Genomic DNA, 26,174 nt, shown 5'->3' with positions numbered 1-26,174 from the left:
AGTTCCAATGCACATTAAAATTACCTGAAAATCGGGTTGCCTCTCCGCATAAATGGGTAGATAATTTTCTGCTAATCTAATTTCTACCCAAATTTTATCGCAGATATAACACTTTAAGAAATCATGAATGTCAAATTTTTAACGGGTAATCGCATTCTCTGCTTAATTTGCAAAGAGGACCAATCATTTGGGAAGTGATTAAACATGAAAACACACGTACCGGTACCGACTTGCCACACGTAAATGAACATCACAAATGTAGCTGACACTTACAATTGCATAGACAGACAGGAGTTGAACACACTTGCGCTAAAGTTTTCTGAAGACATATTTGTCCATAAAAAGAGTATAAATTATTGCTCGTGACTGAGCAAGTGTCAGCACGCGTGTTAAGCATACAGTATAGGTGTTTGGTGCAGTGTACAATGGATGTAGATAAACATTGTGTGTGTCAATAGTGAATGAGACGTGTTCTTCTGTTAATCGGGTACTCCGCTTAATCGGGTAAGAAACGCTCTGCCCGAGCCTACCCGATTATGCGGAGAGTACTGTACATGCCACATCAGTCTCATGGAAACAGGCGCCTATAGGTAGGCGCAGGCCGCTTATATCAAATGAAAATCAATATTAGATTACTAACAGTACCTACAATGCTTTCTACTGCCTACCATTCAACGGGAACAGACTTCCCATTCTCTATCTGAATTATACAAATATAAACACTACTTTACGGGGTTTCATTTACCGTGACAAAGTAAATGTAAATAAAAGATCACAGATTAACTGAATGTGGCATACTGGCTTATTGCCCTTAACAATGCTTTCAGCACAATATACTCATATCCAACTCAGTTCAAATCTTCACAATATAAATTCACTCATTATTATCTAAACGAAAACCGAAAACTCGCTGACTACATCTAAAAATAGTCAGCCCACTTGGCCTAACCTCAACAAAATAATTATATAGACATAATTATATAATATTATACACATCATTATATAGACTATATTCTAATACAATTTGCTGACAAATTGATACCTTACACTCATAGTTAAGTGTCCTGCACTAACCATACACCAATTTTGACAGAGAACTGCAGGGATTACAACAAAATCTATCTGGAATTCACAAAAAGTCATTCGACATACCTAATGGTTGCCACACGGTCACTCCTAGGCTGATAGGACAGGGCTCCCGACCAGTGCGACTTCACGTGCTCACGTTTTACTGCAGACTGATCAAACAATCTTTCTACCCTTTACATTTCTCACACTTCAGTAATGATCTCTAATCATTCTTGGGCGTTCACACCCTATAACAAAATGAAAACTATTCACTCTATAATCTAAAAATGATGAGGTCTCAACCACTGAGCTATAATTGAAAAACAAAACTACTACATCACAAATACTGTCATTTTCCTAAATACTAGGTTACACTACCAAGGCATGCCAACCCATCTCCTAAAATGGTTTGATCGCTACATTTCTAGTTTCTCCTGAATTCAGATCATACTTAGACCTATTACTAACATGCGCACTGAAAACATGAATTTCTCCACATGATTGCCCAATAATTGAGGGGATCGGTGCAATATTGTGGTAACCCACACTTTTGTCAAAAGTGACTTACATGCATTTTTACAATCCTTATCCTTCACTCTAACCTCCGTGAAAATATCATATTTGAATTCAACCAATAAGACGGTAAAAGTGCATGCATTCATGTTTTATCAATTTACAATGTATGGACTTTCCAAACATTCAACAGCGATTACCTCAAATGACTATTGTGTGGGTTAGCACTATATTGCCCCGACCCCCTAAATTTTGTGATATTCAAATGGTAGGAACTTGGTTCTTTTGCTATTGCTGTACCTTCCCCTACTACTCTAAAGCCTTTTGCTCTTATTTTGCTTACATTCTGACTAATTCCTTTGTTTTTCTCAACCTAATTCTTCATCACTGTCCAGCAAGTCATGTTCATTTTGTGTGTACGTGAATAGGCAAGGAGTGATGAGAGAGGGCGCTATAATATGAATGTAAAAATTGACCCGCGTCCGGGACGTGGGTCATTGTTACATTCATATAAGATTTCACTCATTCATTTTTGTCACTTTCGGGGGTAATTTTTAGGGCTTCTCATTGATTTTCACCAATCCACCGATCACATGCGTGGGATCGGGCGATATTCTGATTTATGACAATTTGGACGGCAATACAAATGGAATTTCCTAATCCATCTGTATAATGGAAAGAAAGAAACAATCTTGAAAAGCATTCATTGAGAAAAGAGACTATGAACTCTAGGATCCAATACAAGTAGGCCTACTTAAAGACAGCAAATCCTTTTGCATGGATTTTTCTTTTAAATTGGTGAGAACACTTTCTAATAGGTATTGAAGAAAACACAATTTTGAAACCTCCCGTAAAATTTGAACTCAAAAGGGTCTTTATTTGTTTACTTTAATAAATTGATCGTTAAAATTTGAATAATTTTTTTTTCGCACTACGAAAAAATTACAAATTTAAGCTACTAGTCTAGTTTTACAGACCTGTGTGATGCACTAAGTTGCACACGTAGTTAATTTTCACGGTGTGTTGCTATATTTCACCATCGATAACAAAATTAAGAGAAGCTAGTGAATTCTTCTTTTCTGAGAGCTTTTAAATGCATATCTTTTGTTTGAAGTATAAAGTATCATGACAACCTCAAGAGGATCAATGTATGCAGCTGTGCCTAGTACACAGAATACGTTACGGTGAGCACCTGGTGCATTATTTGAATTTTAATGGCTACCAACCATCAAATTTCACAGAAATGTTATTGCTTTACGATAGTCTTGTCATTCTGGTGAAATGTATCATGTTCTGTGCTATTTGGGAAGGAATGCAAAAGGGATGGCCCATAATTATCTTTAATCTCACACAGTTGCGCTATGTACCATGAATGGGACCAAAACCAAAAACAAGCGAATAAGCAACAACACAGGATTAAAACTCCATGAGCAACCACATGGAATGGATTAGATTGAGCTGAAATTTAGCACGCTTTATTGACACATTCTAGTCATGACCTTTAAACTACATTTCAGAGCAACAAATCATCCTTTCAAACATTATTAGATTTAATAGTGAAGAGTGTTAATTCTTTTTTTCTGAGAAATAAAAAACGGCTTCTAAGAAATTACCAATCACACTATTTTACAAAACAAAACAGTTTTAAAAAAGCAGTAAAAATGTGATTTTTCCATTCGTTTTACGATTCCAAACTTGGGAATTATGAAGAATTTTTTTCTTCTGAAAAAAGAAATCAATATTGATTAGGTTGACACATTTCATCTATTTTGAGGCCCAAAGTGAAATCGGGTTGTGCGATTTTCTGTTGGTTTTGTGATGCACAGTCTAATCTGATTATGAAAATGACAAAATGAGAGATATCTAATCTTAATCGTAACATAGACATTATTATACAGATCACATTAAAAAAATGAAATATGCATTTGAACATTTACACACTTTGAGGCACAAGTTAAGGCGATCGTCATCAACGAGCAGTGTACTGGACTGGGATGACGGCCTCTGAATATCATAGTATGTACGAACATTCATATTTCTCTTTCGAACTGAAGGAGCAACTGCCGGAAAAAAAAGTCTCTTCTTATACATGTAAAATAATTTTGTTTTCTTCATAGGGCCTATCCTGCAGAGTTAGCACATTCAGTTGCAGAAAAAAACAAACCTGCTTTTCACAGGTGCCTTGCAGAAAACAAATAAACCAGATCTATGCTGATAATAGGCCTAAATGTTCAATCTGTAATAAAGCTCTTCACATACAAAATGTATGAAGTGAATGCAAAACATTGATAATAACATTTGAGATGTTTAACAATACAATAATCATCCTAAAAAATGGAAAACTTACATACACTAAACACTGCATTTAAACACAGCCATGAAATAACTCACATTATCTGGTAAATCGTAAATATAAGGCATATTGAACCATTTTGTTAATTGACTTTGGAAATTTTACATTTCAGTTAATTAGATCAACAGCATTATTCTTATGTTGACAACCCAGTAGCATGAAAGTGTTTGGCTGTATATTGAACAAATTTCTATCTAAGACATGATCAGGTTGTGAACAATGTTGGCGCTACCAGAGATGTAACATCTGCTTCTAACTCGACAATGCTAGCAGGAATAGCTGCTGCTCTTCTGTCAGTTGTCCATACATCTGATGCGGAGGGCGTATAATCCTTTGAAACAGGCCTGAAGCGGCAAAGTTATCAAGGTTACGCCCACCACTGACAGTAAACCCCTTGTGCCATAGGCGTAGCTTTCGAAGTCGAGGATGCGAATAATGGAGTTTTCAAACAAACCCGTTCCCCCAAACGACAAGTACAGGAAAGTGAAGATCAAGTAGATGATCAGGCACAATACCGGGTAGATCACGTGCACGAAACGAACGACGATTAGGGTGATGAGGATGTCGATGAGGCAGACGATTGTGGGAAGGATATGTATGCTAACGTAAAGTAAGATCGGTACCTTTTCCGATGAGAAATAAAACAAATACTGCCAGTACAAGATGGTAACGGTGACGGAGGGAGTAGCGGTGATGTTGAAGAAAAACCACTGAATCTGGTACCGAAATTCGTCTGAAAGTGATATGGTTTAGAGGAGGAGAGATTAACAATAAGTATGGAGGGAGAGAGAGAGAGAGAGAGACGGAGAGAGAGAGAGGGTTAGGTTTTCCACAAACATCCATTATAGTGTTTTAAAAAATACATCAAAAATGTGTTATCGTTACCTAACCCATATTATACGATATCAGATCAACCAAACCTTTCCCTCAGAAGAGAAGATAGTTAAAGGGATGGTACAGTATTGGTGGAGATAAGTATTGGGCTTTCATCTTTTTGCGAGATACCATGATAACAGTTATGATGTAGTAGAGAGCATACCATTTTAAGAGGAATTCAAAGTTTATTAGATGAAAATCGGGTTTGGAATGACTGAAACATCCAAAAACAAAGTAAAACAAAGCGATCGTAATAAAGTGTGGGTCCCACACTTTATTAGAATCGCCTTTTTTTTTGATATCTCAGCCATTTCAAAACCAATTTTCATTAAATAAACGTTGAATTCCTCATGGAATTACATGCTCTTACATATTTCATATGATGTTTCTCATTATCTCACCAAAAATGTTAGAAACCTGAAAGTAGGTCTCAACCAAAACTATACGACCCCTTTATTATTTCTTACAGTTGCAGTATAGTACGAAGAGGTTTACTCTATATAATCATCGAAAAATGTGTTACCACTTGCGACTAAATTGCATAATGTTTATGAAATCTTAAAGGGGATGGTTAGTACCTGATCAGTGGGAATGCTGGGTATGATAGTTCCAATCCTTGTGATATTCATTGAAGAGTACATTATATATCTATTGTCGTGTGAAAATAATTTGCTTCAGAATGGTCTCATATTCGATTTTAGTAATGTGCACTTTAATGTTTCCAGGTGAGCATGCCTGTACAGTGACGGGGCGATCGTCAACGGCCCGGCGTTAACGAGCCCGTCGAGCCCTGCTCATTTATCAATGATATAATAATAATAATGATAATAATAATAATAATAATAATAATAATAATAATAATGATGATAACAATAACAATAATAGCGGCTATTTGTATAGCGCACAGGTCCACCTTTCAGTTTTCATGGCGCTTCAAAAATGAAAAGATAAAATGTGACCCTGCACCTCAAAACAAACAAAAAGTCGCCAGACATGAAATTTTAGTGAAGACCATATTCTGAAAGCGCAGACTTTAAGCTTTAAAATGATGTATAACTTAAATCAAATGGACTCTCCTAACCTATCTAAATATTGGAAAGAAAGCACAAACTCAGGAAAAGTGGGAACTGAGAAAAGAGGCTCTGAAGTACAGTGTCTATTCAAGCGCTTAATCTTTTACCAAACCGTGCTGGCTGTGCGATGAATGGGACAAAAAACAGGAAGTAAACCACCAGAGTAACAACAATGAAGGGATTATTAGATTAAACTGAAATTAGGCATACCTCATTAACACATTCTGTCCATAATTAATGCCAACTTTCAAAGCAATAGCACTATTCTTTCAAAAATTATTAGAGTTGAAAGTGAAGAGTGTGGACAAGGTTTTTCAGAAATGAAAAAGGGATTCTAAAGACACACCTAATCACACTATTCTACCAAAAATGTTCGAGATAAACTGCTAAAAATACACACTTTCCTGCCCGTTTTATGATAACAAATTTTAGCATAATGTGACAGACGACCCGCTCTTTTAGAAAATATGAAAAAGTCAAGTTTGGCTAGGTTGACCCATTTCACTTATTTTCAGTCCTCACGCAAAATCAATGTGTGCGACTTTATGTTCGTTTTGAGGTGCACGGTCACAAATATCCTTGCATATACATGTCCAAACATGTCATCAAAGAAGAAATTGGCAGAAAAAACCCAAATAAATACCAAAAGAAAAATACAGCATATGCCACATAAAGAATACAATATTGTTAAACATTAATTCAGCAATTACAGTCCTCTGTGAGAGAGGAACAGATACATTTAATATGTTTAAATTTGGATTTGAATGTCTATGTAGATGACAGTTAATTGCCTAAACTGAATAAATGATTCCACAATTTTGGTCCCATGCATAACGGAGAAAGCACGTTCACCCCAAGTAAAGTAAAATTCTATATGTCTTATACTAATGTCTTATACATATGTCAATCCAATTCAATTCAATTCAATTCAATTCAATTCAATTCAAATTTATTTTTATTTCCATTAAATAAATTGGGAAAATTATATACAATGCATTAACAGAACATATTTGCAGTAATTTCAAAAAAATACATTTACAAAATACATTTCTTAAAATTTACTTGCATATCTGCAAGTACAGTATAAGACATTATCTAATAATGTTCCTATAGCGAAATATATAAGTTGCATGCTCCTACATTTTATTGCTTGCTGAAATTGGTTGAGATGAATCAATAAGATAAAATGAGACCAAAAAAAAACAACAAATCTTCTCAAAAAAAAAAGCATATTAACATACCAAATGTTGTCACTCCTCCAACACCTAGCAAATGCTAAATTTAACACACAAAATGTTGGAATCACAAGTTCACCATTTCATTGTTATAGCTAAGAAATGAAATGGTAAATCGGACATGTGTTGAGTTTAATGTTTTGAGTGTGAAATTTAACATTTACAAAAGATTGATGAGTGACGCCATTTAAAACGGTCGATTTCCTTTTTCATTTTGTAACAGTACTGTTAAAATTATAGTTAACTGCGTAAAAAGGGGGAAAACCGGTAGGTTGCAAAATTTACTATACTCATTAACCCATTGCTAGTAAAGCGTACTCCAGCTGTAATGTAGTCCTTGGGACCGGTGATTTTTCTGTCGTTATATCGAAACTTCGTTATAACGAAAAAAAAAAAAGACAGTATATGATGAAAACACGCAAACCATGCGTATGATATTACTGTATGTTGTTTACTAAATACTCATCATACGCTGAAAAACAATATCAAAATGCGATGCTATCTCACTGATATTGTTTACGTTTTACACAACATCTAAGAGAGAGCATAAAGCTGTCTGTACTTTCGTCCTTAGTTTGAAAACACAAGTTTGAAAGAAGTGACTGTAAAGGATTCGGTTACAGTTTGTTATTCCGCAGGTTCGTAATTACAAACGTTCGGTATTCACAATGTTCGTTTTTTTTTATATTCGTTAATCCAAAAATAAACCAAAATTTTGGTATCCCGAAGGCTCGTTGATTTGAAAATGATATAAATTTTGCGATTCCGCAAGTTTGTTAGCCCTTAGTAACTGAAACCGCCCGTCCGCTTTTCAATAGTTTTATGCTTTACAAAAAAAAATCTTTTTTTTTTTTAAATCATGGCTACTATACTAAAACAGATCAATTCAGTGGTTATTCACGTCGAAGACTCTAGCGTACTCTAGCGTACTGATATTGACGCGCGCCTGACTGGAAGCCTTCACACGAACTTTGTCTCCCAAAATCACTTCATATCGACAATATTCCTGTGTCAACCTACTTGTATCAAGTATCAATGTTTTTTTTTTTTTCTTCGTACCGTGACCTCCTTGGATCTTATTCGTGACACTTTCCTTTGAATCAACGTTTCTTCCAATATTTGGTCTTACTACCTCCAATCTCAAGTTGATTTGCCATCTGCTACTACACGCTTTTTTCGTTATAAGTTTTATACAACACCGGGCATTGGATTATCAGCCCCTTTCTGCGGAAGCAAAAGAACTTAACCCTCTTCCAAAGATCGTGACAATGAACGAACCGCATCGATGGGTTTCTTCAAGGCATTGATTCTTGTCTACACGATACTCCTGGTAAGCGAATGCGAATGTACTGTTTGTGTCCGCCATGATGACCACTCGCTCTATCCGTCCTTCCGTGCAAAGACAGCGAACTGTTACGCTCTGAAAAGGTACTGCAATGCTCCAGTAAGATATTATGCCAACTCATGGGCCATATTCAACTTTCCTTTGATATGGCGTGGTGATATCAGATAGAACCCTGGGTCCGTGCATCTAGTTCCGCGTACCTCACATCTTCACGATGAATTACCTGCGAGTAATGGATACACATACAACTCGACCAAACTGTATAGCCTGGCACGTTTACCTAACCTGTACCTCTCCGAGAATGCTTGGAACATCAATAAAGAACTTAGAAAGAAATTACCAACTCATCATGGTATTCGTGCAGGGAGAAGGAAAGGCAAGCATTTTCGGAACCATATACCAACGGTCAATGAAGTCTACAGACAGAAAAGAGACGTCTCGAACAGAACCTCAAATGCACAAAACCTAATTCGAGTCCACTCATCTTGTCTTTCAAGCAGTGATCATTGTAAGTTATCATTACCGTCTCTCCTACTGATCAATGCACGTTCACTAATTAACAAATTTGACGAACTCGAATCCATCATTCTCGAACACAACATCAATCTCCGTGCTGTCACTGAAACTTGGTTTCGGCATGATTTACCCACTGAACTTGTGTCGATTCATGGCTACTCTGCGTTTGTTAAATCAAGAGTGAATCGTGTCGGAGGAGGGGTTGCCTTTTACGTGAAACATGACCTGTACCCTTCTTATCCCAGCGACATAGTTGTGCCTGATGACTTAGAGGTAGATTTGTCTTCGCCATACTCGTTTACCCCGGGATGTCTCTTGTATAATTATTCTGCGCTGTTATTTACTACGCACAGCCTGACAAAACGACAGCGAATAGACTGACTGAGCACCTTCTAACCAGTATCGACACTCTGTAGACATTGCATCCTGATGATGCTTTCATTCTAACAGGCGATTTAAACCAGCTAGACGTGAGACCTCTTTTGACAGATAACCGATTCATTCAAGTGGTTAATCAACCTACCAGAGGTGACCGCATATTGGACAAAATTATCAGCAACGTGAGCCAATATTACTACAATGTTCAAATCTTGTCTCCGATTGGTGCGTCTGACCACGCGACAATACTTTGGCAACCTCACTCCCCAAGGCAAAGACTAGAAACATATCCAGTCTTCGCGAGAACCGGCCCATGCCCGACAGCACCAAACGCTCGTTCGGCTGGTGGATAAGCTCTCATGATTGGCCAGAAGTTACAACGGCCAACAGTGTCAACGCCCAGTGCGAATTGTTCTACCAGACTCTTCGCGACGCTATTGATTTACATTTTCCGACACGCCATGCAAAATTGCACTCTCGTGACAAGCCGTGGATGTCCGCCGAAATTAAGTTACTCATTAAACGTCGCCAGGTGGCATTTCACAACAAGTGGTCTAATGAATGGAAACGTCTCCGAAACAAAGTCAAAGGTGAAATCAAGAAAGCAAAGAAAGAATACTACTCTTCTCGAGTACAGCGCTTAAAACGAGAAAATCCAACCGCATGGTATCGTGAAATCCGTGTCTTAACTGGCAGTAGAAGTGAACCTTCTCCCTTTGTGATCGACGGCATAGAGCCCTCTGATTTCAAGGCGACTGCCGACGCGATAAATGAACATTTCGTCACGATCTCCGAGGATTTACCTCCATTAGATTTCTTCCTGCCTTTCTCCCTCACCCATGTCCTTGCCCGACAATTTACCCATAGGAAGTTCAGAATGCCCTACAAAAAGTTAAAATAAAAACAGCATGCGGACCGGATGAGATTTCAGCACGGATCATACGTGAATATTCATTCGAATTAGCCACTCCATTCGCACATATCATTAACTCTTCACTTGAACAATGTGTCGTTCCGGATATGTGGAAACGTGCTATCGTAATTCCGATCCCAAAAGCCTCCCCACCTAGGATTGACAAACTACGCCCCGTCTCGCTTTCTGATCATTTTGCAAAGGTCGCTGAAGGCTTTACTATCCAAGTGGACTTTCAACGACATGCTACCACAATTAGATTCACATCAATTTGGGAACCGGAAGTTTTTGTCTACCTCCCATTGCATCATTAACATCTTGCACCACCTGTACGTGAATGCAGAGAAGTTGAAATCGTCGTCCACGCTGGTTTTGACTAATTCTACAAAAGCCTTCGACCGAATCGACCATTCTGTATCGATAACTAAACTTATCAGACTTGGAGTTCGCCCTTCTGTGATTCCATGGATCGCTGATTTTTTTTTTTTTTTTTTTTTGTCCTCGCGTCAAAAATGAGACTACTCACCCTCTTGGATGGTTTGGAATCATTTCTACATTAGTGGGCGTTTTCTACATTTGTGTGCGATGTCCAATTTCTACATTTGTGGGCAATTTTTTACATTTGTGGGCGTTTTTACATTTGTGGGTTCAACACCCCTCCCGGTATCCAAGCGTATAAGTACGTTGATGATGTGTCCCTCGTTGAATGCCGCTCTCAAAATCAACCATCTAACATGCAACTAGCGGTAACTCGGTTCTCTGAATGGTCCGAAATGAATGGAATGAAACTCAACCCTGTCAAATGTACCAGGATGGAAATCACTTTCAGGCGTAACCCCCCGACAATTGTTCCTATTCGACTTGAAAACTGTGCCCTTGACTCTGTAGACACAGTAAAGCATCTCGGTATCATCGTACAAAAGATCTTAGGTGGGACTCTCACATTGCAGACCTTGTGAAACGTGCCAACAGAAAGCTCTACTTGCTGCGTCTAAATCTTGCACATCTTTCAGCACAGGGCTATGATATCAAACAGGTTATTCAGTTGACGAGACCCACCCAACCACATACATTTCAGATACTATACACTAGAATTGAATCGCATCGTCACTCGTTCTTTCCGAGAATAGTAAGGAGCTGGAATTCCCTGTTCCGCGGCAATTGTTGCAGCGCCATCTGTGGCAGCATTCCAAATCCGACTAACGGTTGATGACAATGGCTTGTTGTTCTTCATATTTGCTATGTGCTTCTTAATATCTGTAAATAAACTGTACTATAATGTAAATAACTTAGTCTGCAAGAATTTTCAGCTTATTGAAGGAGGCAGACTTAACCTGAAGAAGCAGAAGAAGAAGAAGAAGAAGAAGAGAGTACGTTGAGTAACCTGTTGTTCGACATTATGGGCAACGAGTTATAATGGGTTGAAAACTAGATAGAACTAGCTATTATTTTTCGTAATGCACTCGTACGCATGCATAATCAATTCATTTGTAGCGTGTCCTCATAAGCAGTCAATCGCCATTTTGAACGAGATATTTCGCCTTTTTCCCCCATTGATCTGTCAGCCGCGTTGGCGAAGTTGTGGTTTTCGTAGGATTCTTTACCTCCCCGATCATCTGGGTTTGTTTTGGGGGAGCAATGACAGCAATTTTGGAAAATTCTATGGCGTCGAAGAAGCTGGCTCCTCGCCGTAGCAGAAACTTGAGCACACACTTTACTGCGCGTATATAAACCTCAAGAAATGCTCAGCTTGAACTCCCAAATTCATTAACTCTACCTGCCAAATTATCGAAATTCTTCCTACAATCCATAAAAATTCCAGGATCACTACCAAAATTCAATCATCTGTTCCTTGTGTCATATCTTTTCTTTTCATTTTGCACACAGACAAACCGACCAACCAACAAACAATCAAACGCCATGAAAACATAACCTCCTCCCTTGACGGAGGTAATAAAGTAAATTCTCCGGCAGTCCCGGACTGCATTCGTGCAGATCCTACTTCAAAGAAGGACAGTCAGTCAGACCTGCATTCCGGTTGAGCCTTTACAGCCTATGGCCTCGACGCCGGGACCAGGTGCTATAGTGTTGGTGGTCCAGCATTTGAACATCGCTTGAGCTAGAGGACATACTCAAGTAGTTGGTAGAACTTTAGCACCTCCTCAGACTCTTGGTCATGATGTGAGACGTCTCTGTGAAATATCAGGAAATGAGGATGATGATCTACTGGGATCAAAATAAAAACTGTGAACAAAATGATGGCTTTCCTGGTTCTACACCAGTTTCTAGCTTAGCTACATCTGATCACAGTGCTGCAATTGTTACAACTGACCAGAAGGAAATGATGTCTCCTCTTTAGGAGGAGAAAATTCAGGCTATTGTCGCTGAGTCGACAGTACCCTTCAGCATTGGGAAACCCATAGATGAGGACATTGCGGGATCTTTTACCTACCTCGTCAGACATACTCTCAAACAGACTGCCCTGATTGAGACTGGTAAAAATAATACTAGTCCAGTCAACTTTGCTCAGACTCTATCGGCTTCTAAGTTTTTAGAAAAACAGCAGGATACCCTTGGGCTCCTGTGCAATTATAATTTCGAGTTGAACTTCCCTGAGGAAAGATATCCTCATACCTGGTCTGAATACTAAGTTTGCTCACTTGTGCAAACCTCAGAATCAATTCAAGTGACGAAACAGCTGTTTGAGGACGATTTGTGGAGGAAGGTCGACATTCAAGACGAATAAAGAGCAGCTGGCGGAGTAGCCTTTTGTCAAGACCTTCTCGCCAAGCGCAACAGCCTACGTGAGAAAACCACTTAGCTGGGCTTTCTTCACCATACAGCAAAATGGTCTTGACAAAAGGCTACTGACGGAGTCGTTAAAGGCCCCAAATCTTTCTCGCCTGGAAACTCCCGCAAGCGTTCACACCGATATCACAGTTTCTCCCATTCGGGGCATAAGTAATACAAGCTGTGCTTTTCATTTATGCTCTCCCACTTTGGTTCTTATGACTACTATTTGTTTATCATTTATTGCAAATATACATTTTATCGAAATATGCTTTTTTTTTGTAAAGCAGAAAGACAGAAACATGTTATTGCATAATCATTGTATAAACTCATGTTTGTTTGTTTGTTTTTTATTCATGTGAACGCAAAATGGAAGTACAGTCTAGCAAAACTAGACTGGGAATTTGTCAACACTGACAAATTAGGTGATCCGATATATTCGGAAATAAACGTTATGACCTTTGACCCTAATTTACCTAGAAAAGACAGTGTCTGATGAAGTAGTTGTTATTTTATGAAAAGTTTTACTTGACATGGACTAAACATGTGCAATGTATGGGGGGTGAAAGGGCGTGTTCTTCTTGAGCTATTGCAAAGAAAGTCACCGAAAGAAAGACATATCTCCCGACATTGAAGCTATGCGTCAATTTCAACCAGGTCTTTGGACGTCATCCCGACTTCCAATAAGAATATGGACTAAGAATAAGAACATGGACATGAACGATAGCCCAAAGTTTCATCTACAACATATTAAAATCTGGGAGAAATTTACTTAAGGAAAATTAGCTAGTGCTCGATAAAGACATTTTAATTTCCAGATAAAATGTATTCCCATAGAGATAATACGAATAATAAATTTCGTAGGATAAAGGCAATTGATTCCACCAAGTTCAGCAGTCTGAGATATTATCATCGGATACATCACAATCCGCTTAGACTCTGTTGCTTCAGTACTGCACAGTTATGGAAGAAATCCTTGATAAAAATGCACCGCAGCGTTCCAGTGTTGACACTGATCATCCTGTCATTCCTTGGTACAATCAAGATATAGCTGATGCCAAGCGAAAGCGACGTCAACTTGAGCGGAAATGGAAAAAAAAGTCAGGGTTATCTGTTGATAAACATCGTTTCAAGGAACGGAAGAACATCCCTCAAAATTTGTTCAAAGCGGCGAAACCTCATATTGGAATGTGGCTATGATCAGAGGCCCTGTATGGCATAATCAGCCAACTCCTTCATCAGAAAGCTCCAGCAACAAAGAAACTGCCTCAAGATATACCTGATGCTGACCTTGTCATTGATTTCTCTCACTTTTTCACTGGAAAGTTTGAGAAAATCCGGGAGCATATGCCGGCATCTCGACCACCAGACAATGAACAGCATGCACATAAGCTGTCACATACCCTGACATCATCATCAGGTAGTATTGATGCTCATATGTCCGTGATGCCTCCTACTTGTCTTAAGGAATTCAAGCGAATAATTCGCAAGACCCCTGCAAAGACATGTCCACTTGACCCAGTGCCTACAGCTCTTGTTCAGCAACATTGTGATCTCCTAGCCATACCTATCACTGATCTTTTGAATGCATCATTGCGTGATGGAATAGTCCCAGACAGCCTGAAGCATGCCTATGTTACGCCAGTTTTGAAGAGATCTACACTTGACCACAATGACCTAGCCAGTTATCGCCCAGTGTCGAACCTAGTATGCTATCATTCCTTGCCAAAGTGATGGAGAAAATTGTATCTAGTCGCCTGACAGCTTATCTGCAAGGTAATGATCTCTATGAACGCCTTCAGTCGGCATACAGGAAGAATCACAGCGTTGAGACAGCACTTTGAGGGTTTCAGATGACATCCTTACATCAATTGATGACAGGAAAGCAGTTGCCCTTGTTCTACTTGACATGGCTGCTGCCTTTGATACTGTTGACCATACTATCCTTCTGGAGAGACTGATGAAAGACTTTAGAATTGATGCAACTGCCCTCCAGTGGCTCAGGTCTTACCTCAACAACAGAAGACAAGCAGTAGTCATCAATGGAAAGCTGTCCCCTGAGACCACCCTTCGTTACGGAGTTCCACAGTGTTCAGTCATTGGTCCGTTGCTCTTCACACTCTACATTACCCCTCTTGGCTCTATCGTAGAGCAACATGGCCTTGGTGCACATTTCTATTCCGAGGACACCCAGCTCTACCTCACTTTTGATCCAAAAGTTGGAGGTGCTGATGAATGTGCTACTGCTGCTGTTGGGGCCGCCATTGAGGAGATTCGCTGTTGGATGAACAGCAACTTTATGAAGCTCAATGACAAGAAAACAGAGTATCTGTTGGTCTCATCTCCACATATGAGGAGCAGTATCATTGGTGCTCCAGTTCTTGTCGGTGAAGAAGCTCTATCTCCTAACAACAAGGCTAGAAACCTTAGTGTAGTCTTTGACAGAACAATGAGTTTGGAGAAACACATATCATATGTTTGTCAGTCAGCATACTACCAACTCCGTTGGATCGCTGAGATCAGACATTGTCTTACACGAAGTGCTGCAGAAAGTATCACTCATGCTCTGATATCATCTAGACTGGATTTCTGCAACTGTCTCCTTGTTGGCCTGCCATCAACATCAATCAAACGCCTCCAGGCTGTACAGAATGCTGCTGCACGCCTTCTTACCGGCACCAAGAAGTTTGACCATATCTCTCCAGTACTTCGTGAGCTTCATTGGCTGCCTGTGCAACGCAGAGTACAGTATAAGATCTTACTGCTTATAAGGCTCTCCATAACTTGTCTCCTGGCTACGTGTCTGCACTTATCAGTGTACGACAGCGACGACCAGGACTTCGTTGTACTAGCCCGACTCTCCATGTCCCCAATACTCGCCTAAAATTTATGGGGATAGAGCCTTCTCTTCTGTTGCACCACGTCTGTGGAACTCACTACCATTTCAGCTTCGGAATTGCAACAGCCTCAATACCTTCAAGTCTGCACTGAAGACCTATATTTTCCAGCAACTTTGTGAATGATGTGTGACATTTTGTGAGAGCCGGGCGCCTTTGAATGTTTCTACAGATAAATGGCGCTGTATAAATGCTGTTTCATCATCATCATCATCATTATAACTCATTTGCAGAGCCAAAATGGCGTCCGACCAAAGCGTCGTTATTTTACAAAATAATCCATCTATCGAGTTCCATGTGTGTGCAAAATAAATGACGGTGATACGATATACACTAATGAGATTACAGAATGAAGTATATTTGACCTTTGACCCCACTTTACACAGCCAAGATGGCATCTGAGCAAAAAGTTTTTAATTTGTGAAATGATTCTTGCAACATGTTCCTTACGTGTGTAACATGTGGGAAAGATAGGACTTGTATTTACCAAGATACAGGATTTAGTCCAGTCAAAATATGGAATGACCCCCAACTAATTGCAACAGAAACTATTCCACTTGCATTCGGCTTGGAAGAGCTATTAAAATAACATATTAAAAGTTCCCTAAAATTCGAATGGTGGATCAGTGTCTAATTTGCATAAATTCAAAATGGCCGCCATACAACCTATTTATTCCCATATCTCGGGACATATAACCCACAGAAAGAAAATTCTGGTGTCTAAACCTATGTTATTTAGGTCAAGGAATACAATTATGATAACTGTAGTAACTTTCAAGCATCCCTTTATATAGTTTTTGCATATGTTTGCATATGATTACATGCAAAATGGCCGCCACATGCCTGTACAAAGCCGTATCTCCGTATATTTAATCTGTAAATGGCCCCTCGTTGTCTGTGGTTTTAATTCTACTGGTAATAATTATTAATGTAGTACACTCAGGAATAAGTCCCTAAAGATCTGCAAAAATTTATATTATACTTTATAAATCTATTCAAATTACTACCGTGTATACTCCAATTTATATACACTGTAGATATACACGTACAACCTACTGTGTACACTCCAGTTTATGCAGATATACACGAATGCAACCTGCAGAATGTTCAAGTTCAAGTTCAAGTTTATTTAACCAATTCATTAAACATTTGACTTTTTACAAAAAGATACAGCATTAAGAATAATGAATGGTTTGGGACCCCAAAAGAAGCAGAGCTTGTAAAAAAGGGGTCCCGGATAAACATATAAAACAAAGCAAAACATACTAAAGTTTTAAACATATTAACAAGAAGTATAATAGTAACATATTTACATAGGACAGATGCAACACAAGCACACACACACACACGCGTACACACACACATTCAATCACACAAACACGTGTCACAAAAACGCTCATGCACATACGTATAATTCACATGAAATTGCAGAAAGATACTTTCTATTTTACTATACTTTTAAATTCAGCTTCCCTGATCAATTCTTGTTTTACAAATTTCCCTCAAGATAGATGCGACATGTACGTTTAAAGTTGGATAGTGATGAGGCTGACCTAATTCTCAATGGCAAATTATTCCATTCTCTAATACAAACATATACAAATGAATTTTGGGCAGTTTGAGTTCTTGCAAAGGGTTGATGAATGAAATTACTTTTACGCGTATTATAAGCATGAACGGTGGAATTTAACACAAACGCATCCTTCATGAAAGATTTCGGATCACCTTGTGTCTTAAACATAAAAATCAAGCAACTCAAGATAACTAATTTTTCAAATGGCAAAATATGAAGTTGAATAAACAATGGCAAACTTGGACTTCTATAGTTTGAATTTGTAATATACCTTACAGCTTTTTTCTGAAGAACAATGAACTTATCTATATGAGTCTTATAAGTATTTCCCCAAGCTACATTACAGTACATTAAATGAGGCATAACTATGGCATTATACAGAGTAATTAAGGTTTCTTTTGGTAAATAGAGACGTAACTTGGATATGATACCAACACTACGAGAAACTTTAGTACAGACGTAACTGACGTGGTCTTTCCACGATAAATATTCATCGACTATAACGCCTAGGAATCGTACATTTTGGCTTCGATCAATCTGGTTACCGCCTATAACCAGTGGAACAATGTCATTTTGGATTCTTTTCCCTCTTAATCAAATACAACATATTGAGATTTGCTAGTATTCAATAATAGTTTATTACAACAAAACCATTAAAATATATTACCAATTTCATCATTTACAGAATTTATTAAGGGTAACAAATAGTTGTGGTGGGCAAGTAAGCAAGTGTCATCTGCAAAAAGCGAATAAGTAAACAAGCTAGATGAATTGATAATGTCATTAATATAAATAAGGAATAATAAAGAATGAATATGAACAGATGTTGGAGTAAAATACAATGATGAGGAGTGACTTTGCACAGATAAATATTCTAGAAATGAACTTTTGGCAGCGGGTATATCATTGGTTATCTTTGAGGGCAAATCAATAAAATATTTATTAAAATATTCAGCTTTATGTAAATCTGACTGAAGTGTAATGCCATTATGGTAAATTTCACTCGGAATTAATGGTTTCTTCCCTCTCCCTAATAATTCATTTATGTGATACCATTTCTTCTTAATATCATATTGAGTAGACCGAAAAATATTATCATAATACCTCTTTTTGCTCTGTCGGACAGCAGAAGTCAACAAATTTTTATATACCACATACTTTTTAAAGTTTGCATCACTTCGATCTTTAATAAACCTAGAGTACAACTTATGCTTCTGATTAATATATTTCAGGAGGCCTGGGGTAATCCATGGTTTTCTACATTTTTTCTTTGACTTCTTCTCAACTAAAGGAAAAACTGAATCATATAATATTAAAAAAGTATCAATAAACTGTTCATAAGAGTCATTAGCATCATACAAATCATACAAACAAGACCAATTAACGTCAGATAACTTTTGCTTAAAAACATTAATCTTCTCTTCATTAATAACACGCCGAAATATTTTACCTTTGCTGTTAACAGCTGTAACAGCATCACCTTTATTGATGCTAAAAATGGGCATATGGTCAGAAAAATCTGAGCACAGAATACCAGAATGAAAATGGTCTTTAACACAGTTTGTAAATATATTATCAATTAAGGTTGCGGTTGAAGACGTAACACGAGTTGGTTTATTAATTAGGGAGAATAGACCATATGAAGTCACAAAGTCAACAAAATCTTTAATTTTATTATCTACATTAATATTTAATAAATTTACATTAAAGTCGCCCATAATATATATTTTCTTATTTTCTGCACTCACAATTTCCATTGTGTCATCAAATCTATCAATAAACGATCCTATATCAGCACCAGGTGCTCTGTACACACATAGAATAACATATTTAGTGTTTGTAATATTCGCTTCTATAAAAAAAGATTCATAATACAAATTTGTATCAGATAAGTCACTTCGTAGCCGAAAGTCAATTCCCTCCTTTATATAATATGCAACCCCACCTCCTTTTTTATTCATCAACCGACATGACTGAATAAAAGAATATCCAGGAATGTTAAATATAGCTACATCTGTTGAAGGTTTAAACCAAGTTTCGGTTATACCAATCACAGTAAAATCATATTTTATACTGGATAAAAACACAACAAAATCTTCAAAATTTTTATAAAGGCTCCTAGAATTAACATGCAAAAGTGACAGTTTATTTTTTTCACTGTAACGAAAATCAGGGCAATTGATATAACTACAGTCATTACCTACAACATCAAAAACATCATCAAAATTATCATCCATTAGGGAAAAAAAGATGAAAACACAGTAGATACCCAACAGTTACGTAAACAAGACTATGAGATAACTGAATCATCAGATAAAGAAGCAAAATGTTGAGATAGTATCTTCGAGCATTCAAGCACAAGCACACGTGCACAAATACACAATCACAAACACATACACACGTAATTACATGCACACATAAAAAGTAAACACAAAGAGTATAAGTAATATAACCATATATGTACAAAGTCAGATGCCGATGGTTAGCGGCAACATTTAAAAGATGCAGATCTAAGCTAAGACCCATGATGGGAAAAAAAAAACAAAACAAAAACGGAGTAAAGGTATGGGAAGAAAGAAAGAAAATATAGACCCCTGGGAGAGGAGACTTTAGTTAGAGTAAAAATAACATGTTTTGTCTCTTTGATATTATAGCAAGCATCTGAATTACAGGGTGTCAATTTGTTGAAGCGATGTGAAGGCCTTCTTGACGTGCACTCCATCCTGGGTGGTCTTCAGAGCCGCCATAACCCTCCCGTCGGTTGACCAAGCTGCATGGACTTTATGGTGATTTGCCAACTTCATCAGGATACTGTGGTTCGGCTTCGTCAAATCCTCCTGGATTGAGACACCAGACCCCTTCTTCTTCCGACGATTTTTCATCAGGATGGCCTTGCTCTTGTAGGAGCAAAACTTTACTAAAATTGGGCGGGGCCTGTTGTCTGAGCGCGGCTTCCCAGATCGGTGCGATCTGTCGATTTCGGACCTGGACATGTTGTACCCAAGCTTCTCAGATGCAATTTTAACAACTAGCTCATCTGTGTCTTCTTCACGACCTTCGGGGACACCAAATACACGCACTGAATTTCGTCGGCTGTACTGCTCCAGGTCGTCTGCTTTGGACTGAAATGCTGCCATCTCGCCTTCGAGCTTTTCGAGAGAAGATGCTGGAGATTTTACCTCTTTCTCCTTCTTTATGAGGGCCACCCTCAAGTCATAAAGCTCACCCTCCTGCTTAGCAATTTTCTCTTCACTCTTCTCGATCCTCACTAGGAGAATTTTTTCTACACACCGTCCAAGTGCCTGAATAAATTCATCCTCATGTAGAAGTTGTTTTAGCGTGTCAGCCAGGTCTGAATTTAGACTATTGACGTCATTCGTCGCTTTCTTTGTGTTGCCTTGACCTGGCATGATGACCCGATGAACCCGTGAAATAGGAGAAGTTACATGTCATGCCCGCACTATGAGTTCAAGGGCAATAATGTTGGCATAATACCGTTTACAACATTAATGATTATCCTTTCACCTATAATAATTGCATAAATCTGCATTGATTAAAAGTACTGTACTACTCACAGGTCAATTGTAATATATGTAGTAACTTTCAAGCATCCCTATATATAGTTTTTTCATATATTTGAATATAATTACAAGCAAAATGGCCACCATATGCCTGTGCAAGCCTGTATCTCAATACCGTGTTGTCTGTGGTCTTGATTCTACTGCTGAGAATCACTGATGTAGAATATGTTCCCCTCAGAGAATAATTACCTATAAGTTACTAAAAAATTGCATTTATATATAAATTTATTCAAATTATAAACGTGAATATACTTTCAGATATACTAATACAAGCTGCAGAGCGTTTATTGTACTGTAATGTCTACATCCAAGATTTCAAGGGCAAAAATTGTTATAATACCATTCACAACCTTAATGATTATCCTTACACCTAGTTTCATATTCTGACATTGATTAAAAGCACTGTATTACTTGCATTTCGTTGTAAAGCCTCAGAACAAGTAACAACTGTGAGAAGCATCAAATAGAACAGATTCTATTTAACTTTAATCTCAACTTAGCTTCAAAAGTGTGCTCAATAGGTACACAAATATTAAAGTCTCAAATTATGTCGTAGGAATCGTTAGAAATATTTCATGATTGCATGATCGTATACATGTATCGTAATTATATGTATTTTGCCCTCATGTTAAATGCTTATACTTGTTGCTATGATGCAATACTTCTATTTCTTTCTCTCTTTTTCTTTTTTGCCAAGGGGGGGGGGGGAGTTATCAAGATCATGATTATCCATGAGTCGCTCTCCAAAAGTTTCATGAGTTTGAAAATTTGTATAGAGGATATACTTGTCATGTTAGGGTACCTTGTCACTCACTGACTTTCTGAATAAAAGACCCAGGGGTCTAGTGCTCACCGGAGTATCTCGAGTTCACCTTACATACATTCTTGCAGACTATTACTTGGGAGAAAGGAAATTTGAAGACTTTGGGAACCTCTACGGACGTATCTGGAAGCCTCTGGGGACCTCCAGGGCCCAGGGAGGCATGATGTCCATATATTCATGACACTGGCGATAGCACCTACTTACTTGACCATGTGTTTTCAAGAAGAAGATACAAAATCAAAAGCGGCCCCCCATATTTTGGTCCAAGCCCCCAGACGGCTGCGGGTAGCTCAGATTTTAGGTGCCTTTGGACATCCTGTGGACTGCGCGGGTGGGGTGGATGGTATACCCATTATACCAATACTCTACCAGCCAAGATTGGTAGCAAAGTGAATGCACTTTTTGTGAAGATGATGAAAGTGTGAAAATTTGTCCCTATTTGGCACTAGCCCCAAGGTGGTCACCCTGGATCTGTCATATACAATCTTGAAAGTATGCTTATTGACTCATCAACGCATTTGCTCAATATTCTCCTGGTTATATTAAAAAAAAATGTTGTGTGTAAGCAAATCGTCCCCTCTAGGAAGAGGCAAAACACTCTGTCCCTCGGATAGGACATGGAGGTCCCGTGTGTGAGAGAGTAACAACTCATGCACGTAAAAGATCCCGCTTCATTCATTCATCGCAAAGAGCAGGGTTTTTAACCCGGTGAAGTGGTCCCAACTCACATCTGGACCCCATGGAAGATCAGCTAAACGTAGCTGAATATGGGCTATCCAGCCATCTTCTCAGATGGAAATGAACAAACAAACAAACAAACAAACAAACAAACAAACAATATAAAAGTAGCGACTCTAAATTCAGAGGGGAAGGACTTGGTGCCCACACGTACAAAAAGAAAATGAAAATGCGAAATCAAACTTAAAACTATGCAGTCGCCAAAATATTTAACTTTGTACTATATACCTAACTCTATCACAGCTGGTTCTACATTTTTTTTTTCTTTTTGTGAGATTTTTTTAAAATGATAGATTCCTTAATTTCTGCATTCTGGGACCTTTTGGACATTGTGCCTATTTGAACAACTTGATAGTCTGTCATCCTTGAGATGCTACTCGCCAAGTTTGTTGAAAATTTTTCATTACATGGAGTTTTTAAAGAGAATCTGAAAATGATTCTTTAAAATGCATGCATGACTGCATGACGACGGACGCCAGACGATAAAGCTTGCTGTCTTTAGCCTTTGGCTAAGATGACTTTAACATCTAATGATTCAAAGTTACTTGATTTCGAGACAACTTTCCAGTACATCATTTCCATTTTCTGGCTTGCGATAATACAGATGCTAAATGCATGTAATATGATCTCTGAAAATATAAATAAATGATAGAAGTGTAAAATGAGTAAACTCTCTTACACACAAAGTATTCCATGCTTTTACTATAGATTCTGGACTAGGGTAATGTAATTTTTGAGTTGATTAATTAAAAGCAAACGAGATTTCGGCTTCATTTCATACAGACGTAAAGAAGGGTCGTAAGTCTCACGTTTGCAAACTGTGTCGACGTCTTTGAAGAATGCTCCTTATTCCTAGTCACCGATTAGAACAGTATCATCTGACTTTTCACATATTTTAGACACACAAGATTACAAGTGCGTGATATTTAATGGTCCGCATCTGCCACTGGTATGAGAACAGAACATATTTTTAATTAAACATCCTCCTCAAATCATCCCGATTCCAATGATTTTATAACATTTCCCTTCCACTGTTTGACATGAAAAAAGCTGCAGCTGAAGTGGAGGGAAAGGACCTTTTGGAAGTGTTGGGACGGAGAATAATGTTATGTATTTCGTTTCATATCTGGCTTCAGACTGCTTTTTCGCCAGAAAAATTCTAATCAGCCTTCATGCTGCTCACATTTCGGAAAAAAAAGGTGTTGCTGAAAGTTTTTAACAGTGCAAAGTCTCAAGGCATTAGGAAGCATTTCTTTTAATATAGATGCAGATACAATAACATTAAAAATGTAAAAGTAAGACTTATCAGAATTTATGTTCACGTGTCATATGTCGCTTGAAGCCGACGAGAAGGATGCTGTTTGCTTTGATGGAATCCAGTGTACTAGTAATATAAATTTTAAGCCATTTCTTTTTTTTTTTAAATCTGGCTATGAATCACAATGGTTTACATTTTTCAGAAAGTCATCGGGTGTAACTGCGAGAAAATCCACTTCTATACAAATTATCACGGTCATATGACTTACCTTCCGTTGCTCATTAAAAGCATGTGTTAATCAAAAGTTTTGCAACAAAAGACACAATTACGACTAAACATTGAGGCAAATCATCAACAGGTATGAAAAAGTTGTTTGAAAATTCTGCTGAATGATTTAAGACCATTTCTTGTTTACTGTAAGCACACTATGGAAGCTATATGAGAGTTCAAATACAGTAAACAAAAATAAGTGACTAACGAAAAAATATTGCAATATAGACACAAGTAAGCATTTGAAGGAAAATTATTAGATTACATGCAGTAACAAAATACGTGTGTATTTGAAACAATTCCTGCCACATAAACATGTTCAGAGGCTTAATCTGAAGAAAATGTAATGGGAGTAGTACAGTACTTTTAATCAATGCAGATTTATGCAACTAATGTACGTGTGTAGGTGAAAGGATAATCATTTATGTTGTAAATGGTATTATGCCAACATTATTGCCCTTAAACTCATAGTGCAGGCATGACATGTATCATTCAGCATGTTGCGTACATGTATATCTGTATAAACTGGAGTATACACGGTAGTAATTTGAATAGATGTTAAATAAAGTATAATATAATTTTTTTTTGCAGATCTTTAGGGACTAGTTCCTGAGTGTACTGTATTAACAATTCTTAGCAGTAGAATAAAGACCACAGAAAACAAGGAGCCATTTACAGATGAAACATACGGAGATTAGGGTTTGTACAGGCATATGGCGGCCATTTTGCATGTAATTATATGCAAATATATGCAAAAACTATATAAAGGGATGCTTGAAAGTTACCATAGTCATCGTAATTGTATTCCTTGACCTAAAAACATATGTTTAGACACCAGAATTTACTTTCTGTGGGTTATATGTCCCGAGATATAGGCGTAAATAGGTTGTATGGCGGCCATTTTGAATTTATGCAAATTAGACACTGATCCACCACTCGAATTTTGGGGAACTTTTAATATCTTATTTTAATAGCTCTTCCAAGTCAAATGCAAGTGGAATCGTTTCTGTTGCAATTAGTTGCGGGTTAACCCACTTTTTGTTGTATTTTGACTGGACTAATTAAACACTTACGACCTTTGACCATAATTTACCTACCCAAGATGGTGACGGAGGATATAGTCATTTTATGAAATGATGTTCGTGACATGAAATAAACATGTGCAAAATATGGGGTTGATAGGCATTGTTGTTGTTGTTCTATTGCACAGAAAGTGGAAGAAAGAAAGAAAAATAAAGAAAAATTTAAGGTATTGTATAGAAATTTGAAGAAGCATAACAAAATCAGAAAAAGATAAAGTTACGAAGGGGGAATAAGACTAACAAAAGAAATAGAAGAAAAAAGTGTTAAAAAAACAAACAAAAAGCAGGGGTGAGCCTCGAACCTGGGACCTTTAGATTAAAAGTCGGATGCGCTATCCACTGATTCGCTATTTCATTCCCATAGGCTCTGTGTATAAAGCAAAATGACGCTACATCAACGCCAAGTGCCATTTCAACCAAGTTTTTCGACATGATCCCGACGTTGTATGAAAAATGAAGGGTACAGTACGACAGCGCAAAGTCTCAGCTCAACATATTAAAATCTGGGAGAAATTCACGAAAGGATAAGTGTGCTAGGGCTCAAAAAAAAAAATAGTCATGTCAATTTCAATTTCCAGAAAAACTGCACTCCAATAGAGATAACACGTAAACTGGTCAAATTTGACAAGGTTACTTTCAATACATTTTCACGAGGTGATGCCGTCACTCAATCAAAATTTTGATAATATATAATGAAAAAGCATTTAATAAGCTCCAAAATACTGAAATCTGGGTGAAAATCGGCAAAGGATTAGTGAGATACGCTCGAGTGAACTTGAGATTTGATGACGTCATTTTGAAAATTTACTTGTTTTATTTTATTAAGAAATTTGATATTTTTTAGTCATTTTTCCAGCATCGCCAACCCATGAAATTACATGTACAACTCATC

The 26,174-nt window shown here is 37.7% G+C and overlaps 1 protein-coding gene and 1 pseudogene across 1 annotated transcript in view; both read right to left on the bottom strand.

Moving 5' to 3' along the window:
• LOC140245728 (uncharacterized) overlaps positions 1–26,174 on the bottom strand; it is an 89,018-nt pseudogene that overhangs the window by 8,179 nt on the left and 54,665 nt on the right.
• Positions 4,228–26,174, bottom strand: part of LOC140245709 (protein rolling stone-like) — a 73,823-nt gene continuing 51,876 nt past the window's right edge. Inside the window, exon 4 of the mRNA XM_072325246.1 lies at positions 4,228–4,667. Within this exon, the coding sequence (XP_072181347.1) occupies positions 4,228–4,667 (440 nt within the window). The remainder of the gene's footprint in view (positions 4,668–26,174) is intronic.

This window comes from Diadema setosum, unplaced genomic scaffold (assembly GCF_964275005.1).
Source record: "Diadema setosum unplaced genomic scaffold, eeDiaSeto1 scaffold_24, whole genome shotgun sequence".
Classification (NCBI taxonomy): Eukaryota; Metazoa; Echinodermata; class Echinoidea; order Diadematoida; family Diadematidae; genus Diadema; species Diadema setosum.
The sequence above is the reverse complement of the archived record's forward strand: the minus strand, read 5'-3'. Positions and strand labels throughout refer to the sequence as shown.